We start from the raw sequence: 22,843 nt of genomic DNA on the forward strand, positions 1-22,843 counted from the left end.
TCCGTTTTGCTCACCGCCGGTCCCGTTGGATTGCTCTCCTCAAGATCTATAAGTCTGCAAAATTTCACGGCCAACGGCCACCGCACGCGCCGCCGCCGGCGACGGTTGCCGGTGACCGCGGCGGCTCGCCGGAAAATACTGTTCCGGCGAGTACCCGAAATTCCGGCCAGCTCCAGTCCGCAGTGTTTGACCTCCTGAACCCGAATCCGACTTCCGTTTCCGCCAATTCGCGACGGTTTGGGAGAATTGCGGAGCCGAAATCCGAAAAGCTTTCCGGCGAGATTCCGACCCCGTCGGGTCCGATCACCGGAAAGTAAGACCGAATCCGTGATCCTCATCATACGAACTTCGATTCGGTATATAACTCGTAACCCTTAGATGTCGTTTGGTGTTCGCTCCCCGGGTATCCATTTGGGAATTACCTGAATAAAATATTAATATTTTTGGTTGGTGCACTGTGGTTGTTTTAGGTGCACGTACGAGTGGCGGAGTTGATCCTGAGGAGGATCTTAGTTGATTTGCGTGCTCCAGGTGAGTGACCCACCTTCAAAAATTATTTTGGGCAATTAATTAAATTTAATTGGTATTTAATTTAGTATTTAAATTATGCTCATGTGGTGTGGTTTAATTATGGTTTTAATGCGGTTTAATTTAATTTATTTGTTAGGCATGAGCAAGGTATGTTTCGGTATTAATTTTACGTGGTTTCAAATGTGATATCTCGGGCATAATTGGGTTAAATATTTTATGAAAATATTTGGTTAAATTTTATAAATTATGCCCGCGGTATTTTTATGGTTGCATCTTGTATTTAGAGGAAAATTGTGGTTTGTTGATTATCGCTGTTTCGTACCGGGTTATTGGATAAAATATGTGGGATGGTGTTTTGTGAAATTTTGGTATACTCCCCACGGTGGTTTTTGGAAAAACGGTACGGTTGGTTACTTATGTTTATTTTTTAGACGCACTCATACAGTATTGGTGTTCTGGTGTATGGTGTATGGACACGTGGTTTAGCACGCGGTTATTATATGGTTTAGCGTGCGGTTTTTACTTCACCCGTGAGTTGCCATTGGACCGTGGGCAGGCAAGGTTATTGTTGCGCACAGCCGCCCCCCTCCTTGGCCGGGTGATGGTTTTTTTAGCAGTTGGTACTATCGGGACGCCGAAGTGACCGCTGCAGGTTTCTCTCTTTAACCCCCCGCCAGTCGGTGCTCGGGACGCTGGGTATCGGAGGGCATCACCGGTATATGGTGTGGTGCGTCAGGTGTAATTGTCGGTGTAAATTGTAAATAATGGATTAAACCCCAAAGGTGTTCAAAATTATTTATTATAATTTTTTACATTTTAATTATATTTGGGGTATTTATTTATTTAATTGTTGTTTGTTAAATTATTTAATCCCTTGGTTTTTGGGAGGTATGTACATCGGGTTTTGCGAAAAGGTTTTAAAAAGGGAACATTTCAAACGGAGCGATTGGTGAGAGTTTTGAGGAAAATTATTATTTTCCAACAGTTATTATTATTTATTTATTAATTGTTGGTACTTGTTCCACTCCTAAATTGTTATTATTTTATTATTATTATTAAAAGGTGTTCAGTAGTTCGGGTTACTCACGGAGATGATTAGCATCTCACACTCTTAAATTTCGTTCCCTTAGGTGCAAGTGGTGGTAGACGTTCTTCCGGAGCGAACCAAGTTTTCCGCTGCTGTTGTGTTTCGAGAAGTACTTCTGTACTCTTTCATTTCAGTGTATTATTTCTTTTCAGCCTTGTTGTATTTCTGTTGCTTAGCACTTCTTAAAGCTCTGTATACTGTTGGGATACTTCTGTTTTATTGATGCATTGGACTGTTGTTGTTTTTGAGAAGTGCTGAAATTTGTGGAACAATTTGTACTTGTGGGAGGAATAAGGGGATGAATTTTAGAAGTATGTTTTCAGTGCAGGTAATTTGTGGTAAGTAAATCCCTTAGGAGAGGCTCTGTCGGATTTTCCATTGGAGAGTCCGGGAGGGTTTCCCTGGGATCAGGGCTGTCTAGGGTTCCGGGGAAGGAATTCTGGACGGGTCCTGACAGCGCTTGTCCAATGACCTCACCCACTATCACTACCATCACGTCTAATAGTGACTTTAACTTTCCTCTTGTGCAACTTTCCTCCTCATGCCCCCTAATTGAGGATATTCAACTAGGCCACGAGAACACAATCTGCAAGTCTTGGTCATAGTCGAACGCTAACCATAAAGTGCTTCTGAAGCATGCATCCTTAAACCAACAACCAACTCTCCTAACTCGATCAGCAATTCAAAAGGTAAGATTAGAACTTAAGTCTAATTTCCTCAAATACTGGTATCACCAAGTTAAGGTTGAGATTAATTCTCTTATCTTCGATTACCCTCCTAGTACTTACAATTATAAACCCCTTGCTCCTCATTGATTAACCAATAGTCTTAACCTCGACAAACATCAATCTTTCTTTTAACTAAATTTATCAAGGTCATGAATAAAATTTCTCAACATCCAAATACCATTCTTGAAAACCCTAAGTTCCCCCAATTTCAAATAAATTCCATGAATCCACACCTCAACCAATAAGGAATTTAAATCTTAATTCTATCATCACCACCAATACTATGAACAAATCACTAGATCCTTAACCCATAAAAATATTCCACACTTTTTAAATCCTAACTACGTCCCAAAAAATCATACTCCTTATCATTGTAAATTATCACCAACAATATCAACCACCTTGAATCGATAAAGCACCATCAATACGAACCTTAAATCTCCAAGGAAATAAGATATCAAGATCTTAACTTCTAGAATGAAAATAACCATGCTTAAACATCTAACCATGCCTAAGGAATCATCCTCATCTCATTAACCTCATCAACAACCAAGTAGAACTTTAGTCGCTATCAGGATCTTGCTTGATTCTCTAAACACTGTCATACCTTCTCGTTGTGAATGATAGTTTAAGCACGAAATCCATGTTTACATCTCCCCACCTGACACTTTATTTGAATCTTGCAACTTCCTTTATCGTGCCAAACCATAATGTCATCTAGTGAGCATTCCGTACATCTTTGTACCCTTGGGGTGTATCGCATACATTGAATCACGTGCTTCCTTTAGGATCTCCTTTTTGAACTCAACGATATCCTACTTTGGATTCTCAATTGGCGATACTTAAACCTTAAGTCGCTTTTGGAAAAACCATAACAAAAAACAAATAATAAAATATATTTTTCAAATATACCTAACTTGCATAGGCAATTGTTAAAACTCCACATTGGAACAATAATAAAAACATGAATAAATGCATAAAATCATATCTTAAAATCCATAGCGTAAAATGGAATATGCACGCTCGTAATGGAGGTACGTACGACACCTTCTAACATGATACGTGGTCCATGATTCCAACTGTCGCCGACACTCTGCTACCAATACAAACCAGGGTGGTTGCCTATATTGGCCGTCCGATCCCCTGGACTCGTAGGCAACATGATTATGGGCTAGCTTTACATGGACCACATTGGTTCGCCGCCTCCATATGGTGCAGTATAATATCAAACAATATAACATACAAATACATGTACGAACATAAACAAAAATACTTGAATAAAACACCTTTAATTTCAAATACCACTTTGAAAAGCATTTAATTTTGATAATCGATCAGAAAAATATTTTGACGCCTTGAAATTGATCGACACACATTCGTACTCGGCAACGAGTATCTATTATGGGTGATGACCTTGCTAAACCGTTGATAGCCGATACACACCCTTAGGCAATCATCATTCTTCTCCACGAACGAAACGGATACCATTCACGATGATAAGCTTGACCTAATGAAACCTTTATCCACCAAATCTTGCCGCTGAAACTTTCAGTCCTTTAACTTTACTGGAGTCACACGGCATGGCGGTACTGAAATAGATCGGCGTCCAAAGCCAAATCAATAATGATTCGATATCCTTTTTACAGTCGTAATCCAAATAACTTGCTGGGAATTGCTTTCGAATTGCTTCCCACTATTAGCAGTTCCAACGCTCCCCATCTTCTTTGGCATCAACCACTTGGGCCATAGACCCTTAACAACCATCCTCCGATAGCTCCTTACAATGACTGCAGAATTTAACCTCCATAAAGACTTCCTAAATCCTCCACGAAGCACCACTTCAGGTAAGCTGAAACACTTTAACTTTACTCCTTTATGCTAGCGGTCCATAAACATAAGAACTACTCAATCCATATCTAGGGTTGCTTCAGATCCGAAAAAGATTCACAGAATTGGATCTGCCCCCATTACTTGACCTTCAAAAAGAAAAGGCAATCCGCGACTATCGACTACGCCATAGGAATTCCCCGTTAGGATAGGTGATTCTCATTGACACCCTCGAAGATTAGAGTTATTTCAACTCGGACCATGAATTTACTTCGAGACAAAGGGAAAGAACGCTTTAAGATGGGAAAAACAAGAGATTAGACACGGATGGGATGCATAACAATGCACAGTCCCTTAGGAATACTAGAACCTAGAGCTCTGATACCAACTGTCAGGACCCGTCCAGAATTCCTTCCCGGAACCCTAGACAAACCCTGATCCCAGGGAAATATCACTGAACCTTCCAACGGAAAATCCGGCAGCATTTCCCCTAAGAGTAGGACTAACCAAAAATTACCTGCACTGAAAACACACTTCTATGTTCATCCCCTTATTCCTCCCACAATACTACAAATTGATTCCACAAATTTACAGCACTCCAAATAACAACAGCAGCAACCCAGTGCATAAATAATAACTACACGTCCAATACAGTATACAGAGCATTATACAGATAAATGTGGAATTTATACAATGACAGATAAGAAGTAATATAGGATGGAGAGGAAAAAAGGGAAGAAATACTTCTTGGACTTTCGGCAACGAACTGAGACGTTGGGCTCACCCCGGAAAATCAACGTCTCCAACCTGGACCTAGGGGAACGGAATTTAAGAGCGTGAGATGCTAATCATCGGGCATAATTATGAAAATTAAACCACCAATTTGAACAAATAATTTTCTTAAAATATTCAAACCAATTATGCCCAAAAATAATACTTAAAACCACGTACGATTATTACTGAAATATACTTTGCTCATGCATAATAAATACTATTTAATCACCATAAAATAAGAATCGGGAATTTCTTAATGACCCCAAAATTTCATTTAGCACCAATGGGTAATTATATATATAAAATAATATTTTTCCCGATTATATTTAAAATACGCCATATGAGCATAAATTTCAGATATCAAATAAACACCAAATAAATATAATAAACTGCCCAAAATATTTTTAAAGGTGGGTCACTCACCTGGAGCAAGCAATTAAACCATGATCCACCATGGGATCAATTCCACGACTCACCCGTGCTCCTAGAACACAGTTCACACACAGTCAAATAAATTAATATTTTATTCGGGTAAATAATACCCGGTATCCGGGGGGTCAAACACAAACATTAACCAACATGGTCGAATAATATACCGAATCGAAGCTTGAGTGATGAGGATCACGGATTCGGTCTTACTTTCCGGTGATCGGACCCGAGGTGGCCGGAATCTCGCCGGAAAGCTTTCGGGTTTCGACTCCTCAATTCTCCCAAACCGTCGCGAATTGGCAGAAAAGGATGCTGGATTCGGGTTCAGGAGGTTGAACACAGTGGACAAGGCGGTGCGACTGGGTACTCGCCGGAACAGTAACTTCCGGCGAGCCGCCGCGGTCACCGACAACCGTCGCCGGCGGCGGCGCGTGCTGTGGCCGTTGGCTGAGATTTTTGGCAGTTTTGTAGATCGAGGGGAGAGGATTCCAACGGGACCGGCGGTGAGGAAAACAGAGGTCGGACGGCGGAGAAATCTGGGTTTGAAGATTTCCAGCCCCTCGCCGAAAAACGCTCCGATCCCGGCGCGTCGGAGGTCCGATGGCCGTAAAATTTGGTGGGCTGGCCGGAAATGAGGAGGTGGTGAGGGGTGGCTGGCGCGTGTGGCCGGAAAACGGCGGGAAAGGGGTCAAACGGTGGTGACCGGCTGTGGAGGGAAAAATAGCCGCCGAGCTTCGGCGCCTCGATCCGAGCGCGTCCTGCGGCCGGCGGTCGTGAAAATTGGAGGTTTGGGTAGCGGGGAACTGGGTTTCACCGGTGGCCGGCGCATGTAGCCCTCCAGTGGCCGGTCGTTTCTCTCTCTCCCTCTCTCTCTCCTCTCTCTCTTTCTCTCTCTTCCCTTAGATTTTTGTCAAATAAAAGCCACAGTGGTGACACTGTTCATCCACGTGGACCAATCAGATGACGACACATGGCATTTTACTGTTCATCAACTCAAAAATATTAAAATATTACGGTATCCGGCAAACTTCACACGTCCATAACTTTTTAACCGAATGTCCGTTTTAAGCGTGCCGCTAGTCTGTGAATTCGTATCGATGAGCACTTCACAACCATGCATGAGTCAAAGCTCATTTCCCCGTAAATAAAAAGTCAACTCCGGCATCCCTTGAACAGTTTGGACCTCAACTTGTTTTGCTCATAACTTTCAAATCGTAGCTCCGTTTTCAACGTACTACTGGTCTACGAACTCATGCCAACGTGTACTTCGTAATGGTACCTCAGTCAACCTAGAATTTCAATCGAGTCAAAAAGTCAACTTTTGACCCTTTGGTCAAAGTCAAAGTCAACAGTCAACAGTCAACCTCGGTCAACGTGCAAAAATTCCGACATGGTTCGGGACGGGGTGTTACATATTAATTTATTTTAATATTATTAATTTAATTTTGTAGTAAAATAGGAAATGATGATGTTGTAATTGCCATTTTATACAATTGAACATTAGTACAGAGTGATGGTGGCCATTGGGGATATCAAAATGGTAAAACTATAATGGTTTCCGTAGGCAAAAGATGCACAAAATTAGAGTTAGAGAATGAGATTTTCAATTTTATTGAGATAGATCGAAATGAATATTTGCTAAATCTAAAATGGATATATGGACAATGTGCAGAAAAGTTAGATTATCTAGAAATATGCAAGGATAGGGTTGTGAAATGCTTTCTTCAAGAAGTGAGAAATGGAGGGATGACAATGATGCGACTTCCATTGTATATTGAGGTAATTTTGAAAGTTGAACATGTATCTAGAAATATTCATCAAACAGCTTTTGCTTCAAATAATGGGAGTAATCAACATTCTTTTGCTCATCCTTCAATTATTGTTCTTCTACCATAAGTTCCCGATCCTGAACCCATTGAGGCTACATTTCATGACATTGTTTAGAGATCACGATGAAGTTAATGTCTGTAGAGCTTGGACATCATTTAACTTCCATGAAAGAGTTGATGTTATAGGTGACTGTGCAGAACGGAATCCTAACCAAGAGGAGTATGAGAAGTTGAATAATATTAATCAATATGAGAATTACAATGCAACAAGGGATGATGTTAGCATTCAGTTGGATGATGTTGATCATAATGATGTAGATTTCGAATATGAGTTGCCCGACAATAATAATGATATGCATCCTAAAATGAGCAATGAACAAGTTGATGATATTAGGGTTCATCATGCTACAAGTGACCACTTATCATCGAGCAACAAAAGTGGTTCTATGGCCATATGTTCATCAAAGTTCACTAACTGTGAGAGCATTGTAATTGGATATATATTTTGCAGCAAATGTGATTTACAGAATAAAATATCCAAATGAGTTTGAAAAGAAAAACAAATATATATCATTTTTTCCTTTTCTTTTAATTGGTTACTAATTTTAAACATCAATACATTTTTTTGTTAAATCCATCTTCATCTTATATAATACTTTTCTCCACTCTCAATTTTTTTATCCCACTATTAACTTAAATAATCTATTAGAAATTGATTTACCAAGTGGAATAAATATTATTCAACAAATTCCGCTTGGAGAAAATTTTTTCCAATAGGAGGAAAATGATTTCCACTTGGAGGAAAATTTTTCCAACAGGAGGAAAACAATTTCTGCTTGGAAAAAAAATTTTCTGTCTAGTGAAAAGTTATCCAGAAGCTTCAACTGGTCTTCATATGGGATTTGCGACTGGAGGAAAATGTTTCCTCCAGGAGGAAAATTTTTCCGCCTAGAGAAAAAATTTTCCAACAAGTGGAAAATTTTACAGAACTGCAATTGAGTTCATAATATGTTTTGTACATAATGAAATTCTAATAAATAAAATGGCACATTTTCTATAAGATCAATTAGTTATCCTTACATCAATAACACATCGTTATCTTCGTTAAATAAACATTATAAGTCACTTTTATCTGTACAATTAAAAGACTAACATAATAAAGAATATGCATCTATAAATATGACAAAAGTAAAGAAAAATGCATCACCACGCAGCTCATATGCTTAGTTCTTTATTGTAAGCCACATGAGCATACTTCCTTCTAAAGAACTCTATGTTATTTTGTATGAAACTCAATGGTAATCTAGCATATAAAAACTCCATGAACTTGAGCACAAAAATATCACAGTCACCACTGCAACAAAACAATTACATAATTACAACCATATTCAATAGTTAAAATTATCAACAATGCTGAAAATCCATACAATACAGCACAAATAAAGATTCAATGATAAATTCTTGACATTATATTTTCACCAACAATAAATCAACTTGCATAATATTTTCTATTTTGTTCAAACAAACAACTTATATTAATGGGGGACAAACCGCCACCATTGCTTCTCTATCTATATGTGTGTGTGTTTGCGAGAGCTTCAAAAGTTTGGAGTGGTAATTTTCTCAGCATTCACTTGTAACTCTACGATCTCAAATTTTATGCTTTGTTTTTCTACTCATTCCCTCACTTGCTCCTCAAATGCTGGGGAAAAAAAAGTATGAGTATGTTCAAAAAATAAAAATTAAATATTACAAGACTAAAATTGAAATACCACCAAATTAATTAACGGATATCTAAATATAAAAATTATGATGAAAGTTTCCGTCATGCATTGTCATAATATATATGTTGTTTTATTATTAATAGTTTACTGAAATAAGATGATTCTTATAATGCAACCACGGCTGACCAAGAACAAAATAGTATCAAGGAAATTATTATGTACTAAACTAAGGATATAGATAACATAAAAACATCAAAATCAAAATAATTCAACTTAGTCATTCCTTAGTTGTTTTCTGTTAAACACAATGATTTTTAGTGAAAAAAAAAAAAACAAGAAATTTGACAGAAAAATATGCATAAACAAGAAAAAGAATTCAAGAACACTAGTTAAATGTTATAATACAAAAGACAGCTACTATGCAGACTGATTAGTGTCTAAGCCACAGACCAATATTTTCTCTGTTGTATGTTTCCCCTATCTCAGACACAATAAAATTTTCTATTAAAAGATAATCTTAATTAAGTTCATAAAGTATATGCTTACTGTCTTCAGTGTGCTGTTTGGTAAGAGGCTTTGGTTTTAAAAAAATTAACCATGTAATGGAAAGCATATTATGATTTAAGACATTTGTTTGTGAGTATTTTAAAGCTTATATATATATATATATGAAAGGGAGAAGAAAAACGAAAAATGTGACAAAATAATTTTTTAAAATATTCAACTGAAAAACATAATTTAGTAACAGTATTCACAAACTATTAACACATTTTCATACTAATATTTATATTTTCTGAGCTAGTTTCTGCAGGCCCTTGCTTTTCTTTATGCCAGTTGGAATTCTACAACATGATCAAAGTTATAAATATATATATATATATATATATGTTATATTAATAATCCCTTTGTTATCAATGTATAATACATTGTAAATATTCCTTGTTATATATTAATATTTTATTCACACATAATAATGATGTCAACAAACTCTATCCCAAACAGCTAGAGTAGAATGTTTTTCATAGCAAAGAATGGAAATTTTGAAAGTAACATAAAACCCAACAATGATATGCTAGAATATGATAGAAAAAATAAAATAAAATAAATAGAGGCAAGACGGCTAGGATAAATTCAATTAATTCATCACATCCACCATTTGCCTAGTTTCATAACCACAATAACCTACCATAAGACCTCTACCATTTGAATTGAATTTAACTCTACTTTAATTGAGAAAGGAAATTTTAGTGCCAAGCAAATCCACAACGCAGAGCTGTTCCTAATTCGTATTTATTGATTTTCTTTTTTTGCCCCCGAAGAGGAGTAACAACAATGACTTTTTTCATATTTTGAAAAAAAAAAAAAAAAAGAGTGTGACTTTTTTAACCATGCAGCAATCAAACTTAGCATACTATATGTGTAAGATGTGCATAGGAGAGGCCACAGAATATTGCTTACCTAGCTAATGATAAGATGGAGCCTAGAGGTTCAAATAGGTAAATGTCTCCTTGTATATTCTTTCTTTGATTTCTATTCAAATGAACCAGAGCATATGAGAAATTTGGAAATTTTGCACCAACAGAAATAAACCACAAGAACTACTAACAACTAAATAACTACAAAAATATACAAATAATAAAAAAAAATTAAGGACAAAATCATTGCATAAAATTCCCGAATTTCCTCACTTTTTATATATTTCAAGAGGCAATATAAAAGGTTCTATTTTGTTTCTTGGGTCAAGAAGTAGGAATATTAAACCATAACACCAATCCCCAGTGCCATTTCTCTCTATTTCTTTCCTTTTTTTTTTTTTTATACAGCGATAATGACACTCACTTACTAGCATAGCATTAAAAAAATTATTTGCAATATTTTAATTATGCTACTTTGGACTTGACAATCTGCCTCCTTGTTATATTAATAAATATAAATTAAGGATTGCAAGCTGACCATCATCATCCCCAATAACATGAATAAAATAAAGGTGAATTATTTACAAATGGCATTTACGAGGCAAACCAATTGTGATTGTCGTGGGTTTTTTTTTTTTTTTTTTTGATAATGGGTTGTGGTTAGCTCTTTCAAGTTTTCGTATTGGTTTTCCAAACTAGGATAAAGAATTTAAGATGATAATAGTTCTTATTTTATATATATTCCATTGCTTGTCATATTAATTTGTCTAGTTTCGTCTGCTGATAGCTACAAGGAATTTATTTATTCCTTCTGGGGACATATATGGCAAGCTAGCTCAAGTATATCGCGTAAATCTAATCAAACTAGTACTACTACTACATATTTTCTGAGTTCTACCTAGTAAATGGCCAGTCAAAAGTGCGTGTTCTAAATACATTTCTTTTAACAAGATTAGCAAAAGTCACACATGAACAGAGAGGAAAAACTAAACAACAAGGAAAGCCTATTGAAATAACATAATTTCATCAAATAGAATCGAAACTCGATTGAAAAGGAAAGCAGAGAGAGAGAGAGAGAGAGATGTATGTTTACCTTAAAGCCCAATGGTGGCAAGAACACTGATGGTGGCAAGAAATGTTTAGGTGTCCCAAGAGGTATCAAAGCCAATGAAGGGTGTAAAATGGGGTGGATAAAAAGCCTTGTATGTCGTATGTATGACTTTAGGTCTTCTAACCGTAGCAAATCAGCGGGACAGAGGCAAATTCGGAAACAATCTATCAAAAACGCTGGTGAACAGGACAATTTTTCTGATGAATGAGATGGTGTTTTTTGGAAGGAAAGTGGAAAGGAAAGCCCTAGGTTTCTTTTAAAAGGGAAAATGGAACGGGAAAGAAGAGACAAAAAAATAGAAAAAAAAAAAGAAAAAACCTAAATTTTGATAGTGAAAAAACATAAAAAAAGATTAAAAAAATAATAAAAGATATTTTGGTCTGAATAGGTTAAAAGTTGGCTAGTTTTTTAAAAAAAAAAAATTACTATTTTTCAAAAATGGATTTATATGGTGGCTAGTTTTCAAAAAAAAACCCAAGTTTGCTCCACCTTCAATGGACTCTACAAGTTGTGGGCCATATTATAGGCCGATGCAGTTAATCTGGGCCTTTAAAGAAGCTTCTTAATGGTTGGCTCTAGAAGGTATGGCACCCCTTAACTCCCACTGCCCTTTGAGGAATTTCCAAGTGCCGCAGCACCTTTTCAGGCATGAACTAAAAAGCATAACTCTGTATTGTCTTTATAATGGTAAAGAACAAAATGATAATTATTATTGTTATTTTTTTGGTATTTATAAAGAGCAGAGTGCTAAAGAACTCAAATTTTGCTTCCTAAGAATAGTTTCCAAACAATTATAGATTGCCATTTCAATATATGATAACAGAATTATTTAGAGCTCAAAAGTTTGAATTTCTCTAAACATATAATATAATAATAACCTAACAACACTACTAAAACAATATAAGAGAACAGAAATAAAGAAAAAAAGTTCTACTTGAATATGAAATCAAACAAACAAAAATAACTAAGCATGCTGGTTGAAATTCAAACTCATTTTTACAAATTAACTTTGAAATGAGCCAATTATTATAATTTTAATTGAAATTTGAAAATTTATGCATGAATGTTTGTATTTACTTTTGAATGTATAAAAATAAAATGCATCTTATGAAGAATAAGGTGAACATTTGAAGCTGAATGTGTTTATGTAAAATAGGTTGAGTAGGAAGTTTGTAAATATTATTATTATTATATTTTAATGTCATCATTATTATGATGCTAATTACTAAGGTCTATTTTGCCAGGCTCTTCTGAATTATTATTATTATTATCATCATCATATTTCATTGTAATTGATAAATTAGATCATTTATATATATGATGTTGTAATTTGTATTTAAATAAAATTTGTCTCTGTTTATGATGTTTTATTATGTTACAAGTTGAACACATTTATTGTTATTATATTTGCATACAAATAACTTTCTAAGATTTTTTTACAAAATATAACTTAAATACAAAAAATTAATAATAATACTAATTGAACATGCCTAATTTAGTCAAATTCATGTGCAGTGCATGTATTCAAAATTAGTACATATATACAATGATGTTTAAGTGAGGATATAATCAATTTTTTAAGTTGAAGATGGTTAACTTAATTATTTAGACTCATTGAATTATATATATGTGATATGACATGTAATCCAATGGTCATAGATAATCAAATACACTTACAATTAGACTGACCTATGGTTTTAACATTATGTACTCTTTTATAAGCTTATAGATTATTTCAACGCTTGAGCTTAAATTAAAATTCAATTAACAGTTTATTATGAATTTAATAACATATTAAAGTATTACTTGGAAAAAATAAATTTTATATAAACCATAAACTATTAATGCATTTTTAAATTTTAGATTCTATAGCGATTCAAAGGCTAATAAATGAAATCTAATGGTAAAACTATTGGATCGATTTAATATGATATTTGATATACTAAAACCTTAGAATCATCTTGATGGAAAACCATCAAAATCTCCTTTATCAACATTTGGGTTGTTTTCACTATTAATATCTAAAAATGTATCAGGTTTATATAAATTCATACAAAGTTCACTTTATCATCCTAAAAATTTTAGTATTTGAATACTCATATAGTTCGTTCATACCTTTGTAAATCTTAGTCCTTGAAAAAATTTAAAGTTAATAATAAAAATTTGGATGTTATAACTATTAGGACATTTTAATAGGAAACTAATTGAACATATATGGGATATATTCCAACATTTACATTTACATTTACACACGTCCAAAAGTATTATTTTCTCAAACTTTATTCTTCTTAATGAAAAGTTAATAAAAACAAAAACAATATTGATTAATTTAGAACAGGGATAAAGCCACAAAGAAATTAGTAACTCAATGTAGCCCTAAAATGCTTTTCAATGTGCAAAACAATCCAACAATAATTTGAGCAACAAATGAAATATAATGTGCTATCAAATACCACAAGCAGAGAATATTAATTTAAAAAAAAAATTAATCTTCTTGATAATTTACAAGGGAAATTCCAATTGCTTCAATATTTGTAACAGGCTACTCTTCAATATTTTGTTTTGTTTTGTTTTTTTTTTTTTTTTTTTTTTTTTTTTTTTTTTTTGGTCTTTTTAATTGTTTTTTGGTTTGTTTCTTGGCTACTCTGAGAAGGCTTGATGTAGAAAAATGGAATAGACCTTACAATTTACAAATATGTGCTTGAACTCTGCCATCAACATGTATCTGCAGCAATCCAAGAATAGAAATTATGATTAAATATATTCATTTTTCTTAAGGATCATGATTAAATTAATACTCTATAAGGGGTACATGTAATTGAAATGTATCCCACTTAAATGTTTTTCAATAATAATAAATTTGTGTAAAGATAATTTAAATATACTTTTGGTTTAATACTATACCTCCTTTCTGAGCCATATTTCTTGAGGCCTGGAGGTCCCAACGAGCCATTAGTCTCCACAATAACCTATTACGTTAAACTAGGATAAAAATATAGTTCAAAGATAAACCAAGCCCATGAATTGTTGCTCAAGAAAAAAAAAAACATTATTGGTGCTAAAAAAGAAAAAAGAAAAAAATTATAACCCATGGCTAATTGGTTCAGGAGTCCAAATTTATACAACCATGGGTGTAAAATATATAGTTTTTGCATAAAGAAAAAAAAAAACCACAAAACAAAAATAAATTAAATGGGTGATATATTTTGTTAAAATTAAAAAAATATGTGCGAGAACGAGATCTAAGGTTGAGATTATAGAATCTATGTCTCCAGATCGAGAGCATCGAAGAAATGGATTCAGAGACTCTTAGTGTTAGATGATGAGCTTTCGGTTGCAGGCTGACAAGGGGGGAAGAGAGAGACACCTACGGTACATAGTGGTAAAAAAAGTTTAATTAAAACTGAAAAACGTTGCTATTTTAATATTCAAAGCATTAATTAGCATATATCCAAGAAATATTAATACCGTACAAATAAAAATATATAAGACTTTAATATATAACATTTTAGCATATATATATATATATATATATATATATATATATATATATATATATTTATATATTTTTGCAAAAAGTCTAAAATTTGATTATAAATGATAAGAAAAATGCTGAGAATGCTATAAATATTTGTCACCACTCACTGGTGATAGAGTACCAATGCTACCCACATACCATATGATATTTTAATTAATTATCACTAAAAAAAAGTTTACCTTCTAATAATAGCTAGATTTTTAGCATAAAAAAATATATAAAAAAAATAAATGCCACCAATTAATAATTGCCACACTAGTAACCGGTCCCATTGGTGACGAAAAACAAAACCCGATAATAAAAGTAGGTTGGGTTGAAAATTTTGAGCATGAAATTTTTTATTTTTTAATATGAAGATGGAGAAATTCAAATTAAGATCATCGACGAAAGAAAGAGCGGCTTGTACCTAAATGCTATTTCAAATTAGGATCATTGACGAAAGAAATAGTGGCTTGTACCTAAATGCTATCCTTGCAAGGGCATACATGGGAAAAATTGAACCATAGATATTTCACATTTTAGAGATTAATACTACTTAAGACCAAAAAACCCTAAAATTAAAATGTGATTGAACAAGCATAAAACATATCTGTTAAAGAAATTGATTTGCAAAATGGGTTTATACCTGGTTGGCTCTTGAAGTGATGTTTTATGATGCTATTAATATCTACGGTGTTGTTGTCGACTCTCGTAGTTGTCTTACCATCCAGTCGAAGTTCATTCAGTTTTGGGGTGCTTATCATGCCATAAACAGAGAAACATTGCATCGCAGAGCACCCATAAACGACTAGACTTTCCAACTCTGGAAATCCCATAATATATTTCCCTAAATTGAAGCTTGTGAGGCTTGGTAGCATATAAATTTCCAAACTTTTCAATCCGCTAAAAACAATTTCACCACTTTTTGTATCATGATCACCTTCCAGCTGATCTGAGATAATTTCCGTCAATCTTAGGCAATAACTTATCTTCATCTCTTTCAGACGGTTCATGCTTTTGGCAGTTTGGGAAGATATTAAATTTATCATTCCATGGCACCGAGAGACTGTCAGCATTTCTAAATTTTGAAATGATATTGAGGATGGGACTAAGTTCTTCAACATGTTACAATCCCAAACTTGTAAAATTTGAAAATTTTTAAAGGCAGGATGGTCCTGCGAGCTCTCATCCATCCACTGCATCAACTCTGGCAATCCTTCTAGTATTAACACTCCTGTATAACCTTTTCTTTCAGCATAGATGAATAGGGGTCTACATAGTTTATATAATCGACCCTGCGAGCAATATCCAGCTATATATTACCAAGGTGATCGGAAGACAATACATATAATCTTAACAAGTTTGCGTGATTAACTACACATCATAATACTTTATTGTGTGTGTATATATATATATATATATATCTTATTTTTTGACAATCTACATTCCCGTTAGGAATGTTCGTAGTCTAATTATTGTTATTATTATTATTATTTGTACACTAGTTTAAGCTAGCCAGTTTGATTTGAAGAGGAAGCATAAATAAGAATAGCATATATTTACGTAATGGATAATTGAAACTCTTACCATTTCCACGCAGCCATGCGTTGCTTGAACGTTGAAGAACTCCGAAGCAATAACCTTCAGTTTCATACACTCGCTGACAATTAAAGTTGTTAATAAAGGAAAACTACAGGTTTGAAGTCCTTGATAGAAACTCACAAAGTTGATCAAGTTTTTAAGTCTTATTTCCTCCAATTGATGGAATTGGAATTTAGGTGGTAATGTCTCCAATCCTTCCTCCTTACCAACAATGTATTCTATCCCACAATCAGAAATATGCAATGTTCGAAGCTGGGAAAGACCTTTGGCAATAGAAGCTGGAAAGATTGACTCTAGATTTGGACACGACTCAGCTGTGGCTTCCTTAAGATGTGGGAAGGTAAGAGTTCCTTGGGGATCTTTACTCCATACATTCTTGAGTTTTGATAAACGTGATAAACTCAAATGAATCAACTCAGATTCAGAGGGTATTACATTGTAAGTTCCTTCAACGTTTGGCATTTCGATTTCAAATACCTCTTCTACCATCTCACAATCACTTATTTCCAACCTTTTTAGATTGTGGAGTCTCCTCGGCATATTAGATGGAAATATCTTCACCAGATTATTGCAATTTTCTACTTTTACATATTTCAGTTTGGAAAATGAATCTGCAGTACTGAGTCTGTACTGCCATATCATCTTCAATTGAACCAAGCCTTTAATTTCTACACTTTGCAAGCTGGGGAATGCTACCTGCAATGTATTATAATTCATCCCCGTTGATGAATCAGAAAATAAGTTCTTATTATAAACTTAAACAAAAAAAAGAAAAAAAAAATCACCTTTACAATATGGATGTATATAACATAATATACATATGGTTTTGCAATAGAAAACTTGCACACCCATGTTACAATACATATCTATAGTACATATCCCATGGTTCACCTGCATACGTTTTATACATTTTTTTTTATTTTTTTATAATTATATCCTCCAAAAGAGAGAGAGAGAGAGAGAGAGAGAGAAAAAGTCGTACCACAAATAATATCATAGATAGAAAAAAGGAGAAACATAACAATTAACATACACAGATTAAACCTTAATTACCTTTTCGTTGAAGAGAGATCGCGGCTTTTCATCTTCAGACTTGGAAATGAAAGTCGAAAATTCCGGGCAGTCCTTCATGCAGAGTTCAGTTAAAACTGGAAAGTCGATGTCAATTTCAGAGGAGAAAGTAGCGAAGCGTTCAAGATTATCAATCTGTAGAAAATTTAGCTTAGGAAATGACATCTTAACAATGTTTTCACTATTTCTCACTATTTCTTTCATATTCGAACAATGTCTTACTACAAGGGATCTCAGTTGTACAAAACTCGTTGCCACAGCAGAGGAAAATAGATATTCCAAAGAATTGTAGAATTCTACGAGCAATTTTGTTAAGTTGTGAAAAGAAGCAGAGCTTGGTAGAATCTGATCATCCCGTATTCTTGTTATTAAATCATTGCAATTGGACAACTCCAATACCTCCAAAACGGGGAGAAAAACCAACTGCACACACAATTAATTATTGTCAATCTAACAATTAATCCATTAAGGGTGTTCTATGCATTGATCTTCTCGCCAATGATGTTGATTAATCATTTATGACCATTGAAATGGCCAAATCCAACAGTGTATAAAGGATTACAGATTAAAAATCTAAAATCGACAATTGAATCTAAATTTTATATATTTTTATTGGAGATTATTTTCATTAATAGTTGAGATAATTTATGATTTCACCACTCTTCCTAAAAATTGCTAATAAAATTGCTAATGAGAGAAATAAGTCATCATTTCATTTATGTTTAACAAATAGTAAAAAAAAATAAAACTAACGATTGGTATGCAACGTCCCCGGCCACTTCCATTATATTCTTTCTTAAATATTTGATTTCGAACAGGCTTTAGTACTACTTTTATTTATCTATTTTTAATTAATTACTCGAACTTATTTTCTTTTTTTTTTTCCTACCTGGATGTCATATATTCAACTTCTATCTTCCTTCACAAAGAGAATAAGGAATTAAAATAGGAAGTAAAATTGTCAATATTCTGATGTCACATCACATTGAAGAAACTTTTAATTAACCGTATAAACATTAATGTCTGACTTTCAATTACTATCTATGCAGAAAGTCAATTTATTACTTTAAAAGACATGGTTTTATATGTGGCTGGATGGCCACGATGTGTGCAAATGAATGCTGAAGTAGTAATTACTTTAACACTAAAATTAATAAATATTCACGAAGTTAAAGCATGATACGTACCTTCCCACTAAGCAGGGTCTTTACAGAATTATCTACATCCATTGGTTGCTTCCCCTTTTCAGACCTTTGAATTTTCTTCAATTTGGAGCAGAAACTTTTAAGCCTTGGAACATTTTTCAACTTCAAGGAGCGTAATTGAGGAAACTCGGGAATAGCTTCCTTGCTCATGTCTTCTTCTTCATGATCAGAAAAAATCTCCTCCATCATGCCGCAATCTTTTATTTCAAATTCCTCAAGCTTACTCATGGAGAATGGCAGAAAATTCTTCAGCATGTTACAACTGCTTACCTTTATAATTCTCAATCTTTTAAATGATTCTTTTGTGAGTTCCCCATCACATATCTCCTCCAGATTTTCCAAATTGTCAAGCTGCAATGTTTCCAAGCGGCTAAACACGCTGCAAGGATGAATTTGCTCCGTCGACTCAACCAAGAACTGGATCGTCCGGTTATTTTTCAATTGAAAGTGCTCTAAATCTGGAAAACCGTCTTTGTCTAATTCATAGACAACATTATGCGCACCTTGCAATCCATCCAAAGACAACGCTTGAGTGCTCGCCAACAACCTTGCAAGACCATAGTCATCCAATAGTTTGTTTTCATCGAGGCTGAGTTCCATACATTTTGAAGAATCATCAGAATGCCAGTGAGTCAATTCACATCCTATAAAAATCTGATATTGTTCCAATTTTTTGGATCTGAATAAGTCTTTCGGCAGCACCTTGATGTCAACAATTTCTAAATGTACAGTAGTCACTCGTTCCAAAAGTTTTAGCTCATCAAGACTGGCATTTCTTTGGTCCTCGTTGACTCCTTGAACTTGACCATCCCAGCCCTTAAAACTCTTCACCACATACAACTCTTCTAATGATTTCAAATTTGATATGACATCGGGTTGAATGATTTTAAGTTCAGTGCATCCACGCAAATCTAACATGCGTAAACAACGAAGTTTTCCGACTTCTCTTGGTAATTCCTTGACACCACACCTTGAAAGGTCAAGAATTTCCAAGCTTCTGAGCCCTCCAATCAAAGATATGTCTTCCACACTCACGTAACGCAAAATCAATGTACGGAGATTTCCCAGAGAACATAAAGATGAAGGCAATTTTACTAAACGTGCATACGAACCCAGATATAGAACTCTAAGCTTTTTTGTGATTTCAAAAAATCTATCTGGGATTTGGGAAGCATCGCTTTGCCACATCCAAATTAACTCAAGCTGTTTATATTCCAACCCTTCACGAAGTAGCTCGGCCACATAACCATCAGGTGGCATAATCGCCTTTGATTTTTCAAGAACTTCACTTTCAAGGTATCTTACCTCAGAATCATCTGTAAAACAATAGATATGACTTTTTCTTGCAATTGATATGGCAACATCACGAACGATATCGTGCATTTGAACTGAATGGCGATATTCACCATCCAACAACAGTGCACGATCTTTTAGATCATCGATCAAACTGCGCACTTTAACTCTAGCGTCCTGCAATTTATGTATATTTTTAAATATCCCCCAGCCCATACAATATCTCGTCAAAGTCTCTATTCGTATGCTTTCATCTTCTCCGTGCAAACTACAAAGCAAAAGTAGTAACTTTGCTTCATTCTTGTGTACAAAATTATAACATAATTCGATACTCTTGAACACTTTTTCATTCACTTCACTATTGATATCTGATAGGTTTGAGTTCTTCAGTTGATTCAAGACATCCTGCCAAGTATCTAGTGTTCGATCTTTCAATGCACATGCAATTGTTTCAATGGTAATTGCAAGACCTGCACATTCTACAACAATATCATTTACCAGCTCTGCACATTCTGCGTACTTTTCAACCGTTTGAGCCACTATAGCCCTGAACCACTTCAATGCTTCAGCATTTTCTAGAAGTCCAACTTCGGAAATCTTAACAACACCCATATCTTGCAACACCCGTTGGAATCTTGACGTAAACAATATCTTACATCCTGTCTGATCACCTTCAAAAACTATTCCAACATCTTCAAGCTTTAATTTATTCCAAAGATCGTCTAGAATTATCAAGAACTTCTTTTCTTTCTGCAATCTATCTTGCAGCCGAAGTGCTCTTTCAGATATGTTTTCCTCATCAAGTTGTAGACCTAGCCTTTCTGCAATTGCTTTTTGAATCTTTACGACATCTGGAGTATTTGAAACAGGAACCAGAACCGCTTCACTGAATAATTCCCGCTCCAAGGCCATTCTTGAAACTTCTTTAACAAGCGTGGTTTTGCCTACACCTGGCATGCCATGCACCCCAATCATTCTGGTGTTGCCATCTCCCAACGCCTCCAATATTCCATCCACAATTTTATTTCTTGAATCGAAGTTTATGTAATCTTTGTTTGTAAAATCACTTCGAAGATGGGGACGGTAAGAAATGTTTTCAAATTTGACCTCGCCTTTGATTTCAACAACAGACACGCACATCTTCTTGGCTTTCTTACTTAGTCGATACCGTGGCACCAAATTCAGAAGCAACAACCCTCTGAAAGTACACCACCCTGTGTTTGCATGGTTTTTATCTTCTAAAATCTCTTTGGCTTGTTTATGTATCTCTCCTGCATGCTTTTGCCAGTCCTTGGTGATTTCAAAAATCGCATGACCCTTTCTTATGGCATCATTCACCAACTCCTTCATCTTCCGTTCTTCAAGATCCAAACTGTGAGTTTCTGTTTGCAGGTTGCTTATGTTGCTTTCGTATTGGAAGATATAACCCAACTGACGACCAATCGCTCCAACCGTGCAATTAGCAATATTTTCAGCAATTGCAGTTATACCGATCTCAGCAATACAGCTCATGTTTGCCTTAAATATGATTCAACAAAATACGCGATTATTATTAAGATTTCTACCCAAAAGTGTAATGATATAATAATAATAATAATAATGATGATGATGATGATGATGATGATAATAGTAATAATAGTAATAAAGTGACACTAGATGGCCTGCAGAAGCCAGGATAATTGTAATAATAACAAGGGAAGTAAAGCACGTACCTAGCAGTACAATCTTCTGTGATATATATTTTATGGGAGCTTCACGAGCAAAGTAATCCAACTCCTTTTATTTTTATTTCAAATTTTTTTTTTTTTGGATTTTTCAATATAAAAGGGGAAAAAAAAATGTCAATCTGAGTAGAATCCAAAATAATTAAAAAAAGAACAAAAAACGAATCAAATGACAAAAAGGCAAGCCAAGAAATCCACTGCAGAAAGAACAGAAAAAATGAAAAATACAAGGAAGCAGAGTGAGAGCAGAGTGAGAGCAGAGCAAGAGCTAACTCTTCCTTTTGATACCATTTTTATTTTATTATTATCTTGTTTTTGGTGTTGAAGCAAATAAGAGAGACGCTTAAAAGCTCAAAGATGGTGACAACGAGAAGGGAAATCAAACGGCACAAAAGCAAAACCAAGAGATCCAACGGTGTTTCCTTTACAACCACTTCTCTTCAGTAAAACAACGAGGTAATGCGTATCAGAAATTGAGAGGATATAGTACTAGACTGATGAATTTCATTATGGGAAAATGATAATAAACGAACTGTTGAATGTGTATATATATATATATATAATAATAATACTCTGACAAGAATTACCCCCCCAAAAAAAAAAAAACCATGAAAAGCAAACCTTTATATATATATATGGCCCATTCTGTATATGTTTTTAGAATGATAACTTTGTCCCTTATTTTTATTTTTGAGTAAGAACATTTATATAAAAACTAACATGATTAATTAATAGAATTAAATATTATTTGACCCTGGTTGGCATCATCTCTAAGTAATAAGTAAAATTATTAGGGAGATAATAAAACTTAAATTTTCAACCAAAGATCAAGTTGTTAAATTAGGTTAGTTCGATTAATATGCTCTTATATTCATGAGATCGCGAATTCAAGGTACATCCACTCCCTTTTAGATTAAAATTTGTTGTAATCATAAAATAAATAAATAAAGTAATTAAAAATTAGGTTGATTATTAT

At 34.4% G+C, this 22,843-nt stretch overlaps 1 protein-coding gene across 4 annotated transcripts; it reads right to left on the minus strand.

Moving 5' to 3' along the window:
• Nucleotides 1-13,895: 13,895 nt before the first annotated feature.
• Nucleotides 13,896-22,394, minus strand: LOC132804915 (disease resistance protein At4g27190-like). 4 transcript variants are annotated; one of them, XR_009640112.1, is made up of 7 exons: nucleotides 21,856-22,394; nucleotides 18,833-21,661; nucleotides 17,628-18,068; nucleotides 16,560-17,270; nucleotides 15,619-16,267; nucleotides 14,360-14,437; nucleotides 13,896-14,180 (listed from the first exon to the last, which is right to left on the minus strand). XR_009640112.1 is itself a non-coding variant. In XM_060819292.1 (7 exons), exons 2-6 carry the CDS (start codon nucleotides 21,653-21,655, stop codon nucleotides 14,408-14,410), a joined length of 4,641 nt encoding a protein of 1,546 aa, XP_060675275.1. In that variant the 5' UTR covers nucleotides 21,656-21,661; nucleotides 21,856-22,394; the 3' UTR covers nucleotides 13,896-14,180; nucleotides 14,360-14,407. The 4 variants fall into 4 exon arrangements, 3 of the variants coding, with proteins under 3 accessions (XP_060675275.1, XP_060675276.1, XP_060675274.1); XM_060819292.1 differs by having other exon boundaries at nucleotides 14,360-14,424; XM_060819293.1 differs by lacking the exon at nucleotides 14,360-14,437.
• Between the last annotated feature and the right edge of the window lie 449 nt (nucleotides 22,395-22,843).

This window comes from Ziziphus jujuba, chromosome 8 (assembly GCF_031755915.1).
Source record: "Ziziphus jujuba cultivar Dongzao chromosome 8, ASM3175591v1".
NCBI classification, from domain to species: Eukaryota; Viridiplantae; Streptophyta; class Magnoliopsida; order Rosales; family Rhamnaceae; genus Ziziphus; species Ziziphus jujuba.

Coding starts and splice junctions, on each gene's coding strand:
- LOC132804915 (XM_060819291.1), bottom strand. CDS start 21,655: ATGAGCTGTATTGCTGAGATCGGTATAACTGCAATTGCTGAAAATATT. Junction 18,069..18,832: donor AGACCCTGCTTAGTGGGAAG/GTACGTATCATG, acceptor TTGTGTGTGCAG/TTGGTTTTTCTCCCCGTTTT. Junction 17,271..17,627: donor GATCTCTCTTCAACGAAAAG/GTAATTAAGGTT, acceptor AATACATTGCAG/GTAGCATTCCCCAGCTTGCA.